Genomic DNA, 5,297 nt, shown 5'->3' with positions numbered 1-5,297 from the left:
TTACACCTTATAATTAGGGGATAAGCATGAAAAGTTGCGGGTTATCTTTGTGGGCAAATACTAGCCTTCAAAAATAAACGCGTAATAGTGGAGATGGTGCAATTTCCCATATATAACTATATAAGAGCCAAATCTACATTTAACGACATGCCGATGACCATACGGCCATATCCTCCTCGCAGCATCAGCCACATGTCACTGCCTACATCTTCATATTTGATCAGGAAGGTGCTAGTCAATTGCTTAATCATATACTTTTAGTTATTTAATATTAGTGATGATGTTCATACATTCAACATTGGTAAGGTAATGAATAATATAATCCTGGTCCTTACTATTTCGCTATGAAGAGTGCATATTTCTTTGTAATTTTGTATACAATTTAACAAACACTAACTAATAGATTTGAATTTTTTAAAGTTTGAATTTCACTTTATTCTCTTTTTAGAGAATAAAATATGATCTTCTATCCTTAAATAATTTGTAAAAGATCACACTTTATTCTTTAAAGTGAAATTCAAATTTTAGAAAATCCAAATTTTTAACTAATTAATAATCATAATTAAACTCTGAGAGAGGTCTGGAGAATATTATACAGTTGTTTGAGACTTCCCGATAAGAAAAAAGCTTAGAGCTAGTAAAGTGCAAACGAAGAAAGTGAAGAGCAGCAAACCGTATAGCAGGAAAGGAAAGTGTTGATTTTGTTTGATGATTGGTTGGAGCATTGGTCAAGAAGTTGTGTTGAAACCTTTGATCTAGAAACCGCGTGATTCTCTATTTGTTGTCCCTTGTGGTGGCTATGGGCTATGGCCGTCAGAGTGCTGTTTCATCTAAGTTGATGATATCAACTAAGTTGATCTCTGCATAATAACCCACTTCGTCCACCACCTACATGTTATCACAATTTCATTCAATTTCATCGCACTTTCTAACCACACATCACAACATATAAAGTAATTTCCTTGCTTTTCTCATGCAATTGTTCAAGTTACCTTAGAATGACCGGAAGAAGCTTTGGGATTGGCTTCATTGGCAACTATACGACTGGATTCAATTTGGGCAGTAGTAGAAGGAGAACTATTATTATTGTTACCCTTCTTGGAACTACATCCAACCTCTTTATCTTGAATAGGCACACAAGTGCTCCTTTGAACTGTAACTCCTTCTTCTGAGACTCCACAACAATTCTTGCGTGAAGCTTTGTTAATACGATCTTGAATAAGCACACAAGTGCTCCTTTGAACCGTAACCCCTTTCGAAACTCCACAACTACTCTTGCGTGAAGAACTACTCTTGCGTGAAGCTTTGTTAGAACGATCTTGAATAGGCGCACAAGTGCTCCTTTGAATTGTAATCCCTTCCGAGACTCCACAACTACTCTTGCGTGAAGCACTACTCTTGCATGAAGTTTTGTTAGAACGATCTTGAATAGGCACACAAGTGCTCCTTTGAACTGTAACCCCTTCTGAGACTCCACCACCACTCTTGCGTAAAGCTTTGTTAGAACTATCACTCGCATGGAATTTTGTGTTTCTCTTGAGCCGACAAACCACCAAAGAATCCTGATTCGAGACACAAAAGTGTTACTTATTGTACTTAAGTAAATATCAAATTTATGCCATGTAAAGGTAACTAGTGAACCGAAAGTAGTGAAATTGTCTTTATGAAAATATATGCTAAATACTATGTACTCCCAAGAATGAACAAAGCTAGTTATAAGGAGAATTGACACTTGTAAAGTGCTATGTACTCCCAAGAATTAAACCAAGATTCACTCTAACCAACTAATTCAAAACTACCTAAATAGATTTTGATTTGATGTAGTCTAAATCTTGATAATACATGTACTCTCTTACACAATCAACGGAAGGAGAATATGTGAATCAATTAACCTGAAATTTGTCATTGATGCAGTACTCATGAATAATCCATTCAGTTCTCTGGCCTTTAGGAGCTCGGCCGACATGGAATACCAAGGTGCGTTTGGTACCAATCACATTTTGACCAGACTTTATCTGTCGTTCATTGCATGTGACCCTCCAATACCCATGTTTAGTTGCCCTTTTATTTTGTGAACCATTAGGATACTTTCTCCCTCGTCGCGAGAAAAAAAACCACTCATCGTTTGATTTAATGAACGATTTTTCTGTTTTCAAACATTTTTATAATAAATATTTACGTGGCTCAAGAAACAAGCAACAACATCATTCAAAAAGAAAGAATAAGACTGACCAGGCAAATCCCAAGGCTCAAAGGTGCAAAGTTCAAGCTCGGAAATAATCTGAACACTGTCCTCGTCACCGTCCAATTTTTTTCTGAGGTAATAAGAGATCAACTCATGGTCAGTGGGACAGAACCTAAAGCCAGGAAACATGGAAGAAGCTGCTATTGACATGTGTGCTCCGCTTGAATCCCTATCCACCATGATTCTAAGGTGAAAGTAAAAGGGTTTGGTGTTAGAGAGATATGTTGTTCTGTTCTTTGTTTATTGGTGAGTGACAACAATTGGGTCTTTTGTACTTTGAGGGAACCAAGCATGTTTGATGCCATTCTTTTAACGTGTCATTCGCATGTACACTTCGATCGCAACTAGTCCGTGCTTCCGCTTTTATCTTCATCCCCACTCTCACACTTCTCCCATTGTTTCCTTAATTTCTGCATCCTATTTTTTTTATTCCTTATCTTAATCCATCTAAATTTGTCTTGTTCACATCACCTTGGAACTTATTTTTTATCTTTTTGTAGAATTTCAAATACATCATATTTTAATCAAATTTTTATTGCATGTTAATAGTTAATAGTAAAGAAAAAGACGATCATCTCTTTTATAACCGAGTCACCAAAAAAATTCTCTTTCATAAATTATCTAATATAATATTTGTCCCTTCTTTCTTGTTTTCAGTTTTCATAATACACATAATTTTGACTTAAAATATTGCTCATCATTGTAACAAAATATGATAAACATGAACATGAATAAAATTCAAATTCAAATTCAGCTCTTGTACAGTTCGCTAATGATTTGTTATGCTTAGTTTGTTATACCTAGAGTTAGGAAACTCTATTGCTAGTTTTTTTTAGAGTGGCAAATAATTAAAAGATATGGGCACGTTTTAAAATTGTGACAGTAGAAAAACATATTAGTCATGCTTGTTTATTTTTTTATAGCCACATTTTTGAAGAGTGGCAAAAAAAGTGTGATTAAATCATTAATCAATCGTCCTCCTCATAAAATTGTGGTGATTAACCTTTTTTGGCCACACTTTTAAAGCATGGCACAGAAAGATATAACTAAATCTCTAATCAATCTCACCTTTATAAAAGCGTGGTTATTGACTCCCTTTTGTCCACACTCTAAAAGCGTCGCAAGAAAAAAATGTAGCAGCAATTCTTTTTCCTTACAGTGAGCTAACCTAGTATTTAGTTGGTTTGTTATTTTATCTAACTATTTAATCATTGTACATAAAACACTGATAATGTGAGTGTCTTTATTTTATGTGAATAATTCAAAATTCATATATCACTAGTTCTCTCTCTTTTTGTTCTTTTCTTTCACTCTTGAGTCTTTCATCTTCTTCTACTTGTTATCAATTGTTCTTTCGCACGTCAGATTGTAGATTCAGATTCTATTAGTGTCTCTCCTACTTTATCAATTTATTACATTAGGAAATGAATACTATTTTACAATTATGATGTTTAATTTGGAGCACTGCATTATGTTCGTTTGAGTGCATGCGTGGATGACCACTTCGCAGGAAATATTTTTTTTAATTAATAATAATGCATTTCTCTTCACTAACTAATAATACAAACTTTTTACATAACGTTCCATGCACACAAAAACTCTAAGCGAAAACCAAGTATAATATCTTAGCTTATTCTATTCAATTTAATTGGAGGTGCAGTTAACATGCTTGGATATCATGGTTCCTACTAAATTAACGATGTTTTGAGTTATTGAATTTGATTTTGGATAATTTTTAATAAATATTTAGTTGCACTGATTTTGTTTTTATCAAATTTTATCTCTTAGTTGAATCGTTATTTTATATTACTTAAAAAGTCAATTAATTAACATGGTCATTTTCTTTTAGTTAAATTACACAGTTACTTCTTACATTTTTAGTGAAATTGTAAATTGGTCTTTAAAAAAATTAAAATTTATAATTTAGTTTTCATCTTTCAAGAAGTGTTTGATTTAACACAATTTTTTCAACCTATTTTCTATGTTAACAAAGTATTTTTAGCATATTCTGATAATATTCGATTAAATCAATTATAAATTTTAATTCTCTTTAGAAATCCAATTATAAACTTTTTAAAGTAAGGGACAAATTTATAATTTTACTAAAAATATAGAAATCAACCGTATAATTTAACCTTTTTCTTTCAATCAACCTTTTTTTTCTTTTCAATTGACAATTTTCTATATCTATTATTATTGAGAGTTATGAAGAATATAAAATATATGGATGACTATACTAAAGTCTTTTCTACTTTAGTATATTTTATATTTATAAAAAAATAAGAATGACTATATAAAAAATACTTTATATTTATAATTCTATATCGACTAGTACTCTTCTTTAGTATTTCCTTTTTGTCATCATTTTTCAATATTCTTCTTTGGTATTTTTTGTTTTAATTTTATATTTTAATAAAATTAATAATTTATATTATAAAAAATAACAATAAGTAAATAAAGTACATATTTATTCAAAAATACAATGAAAATTATGCAAAGTTAAACAAAAAATAAAAAATTACATAAAAGAATTTGCATTAATAAAAATAATTAAAAAATATATGAATAATGAGCCGTTGGTATTAAAAATTATTAAAGAACATAAAAAAATCTAAACAAAAACATTCATATTATGAATAAGAAAAATAAATGAAAAATTGATTAAAAAAATCAAAACTTAAAAAAGAGTACTAAAAATAATAATATAAAAAATATTTATTTACAAAGTATAGCCATAAAAAAATAAATACAAAAAGTCTAATGATTGAATGGCAAATGAAAAAAAATATTATTTCTAGTATCTCTTCCTACAAATGAGATTAAATGACAAAACCAGAACAGAAATAAATATTTTTAATGAAAGATAAATCCAAAAGCCATCATTTGTTTATAGTGAATGAAAATTAAAATACAGAATCATATTTGCATTCAGACAAAAATAATAGTCAAATAAAATATTTTAAAATTTAGACAATTGAACATGTTTTAAAAATTAAACCAAATACACTTTTAAAATTGACTGTGTTTTTATTTGTGCGAATTTGTATACTGA

General features: G+C 30.2%; 1 protein-coding gene across 1 annotated transcript; it reads right to left on the bottom strand.

Moving 5' to 3' along the window:
* Positions 1-573: 573 nt before the first annotated feature.
* LOC107489720 (NAC domain-containing protein 40-like) lies at positions 574-2,478 on the bottom strand. The gene is made up of 4 exons (XM_016110473.3): positions 2,233-2,478; positions 1,893-2,146; positions 993-1,562; positions 574-888 (listed from the first exon to the last, which is right to left on the bottom strand). The coding sequence occupies exons 1-4, from the start codon at positions 2,423-2,425 to the stop codon at positions 814-816; spliced, it is 1,092 nt and encodes a 363-aa protein (XP_015965959.1). The 5' UTR covers positions 2,426-2,478; the 3' UTR covers positions 574-813.
* Between the last annotated feature and the right edge of the window lie 2,819 nt (positions 2,479-5,297).

This window comes from Arachis duranensis, chromosome 5 (assembly GCF_000817695.3).
Source record: "Arachis duranensis cultivar V14167 chromosome 5, aradu.V14167.gnm2.J7QH, whole genome shotgun sequence".
In the NCBI taxonomy this organism is placed as follows: Eukaryota; Viridiplantae; Streptophyta; class Magnoliopsida; order Fabales; family Fabaceae; genus Arachis; species Arachis duranensis.
Note: the sequence above shows the minus strand (reverse complement) of the source record. Positions and strands in the feature narration are given on the sequence as shown.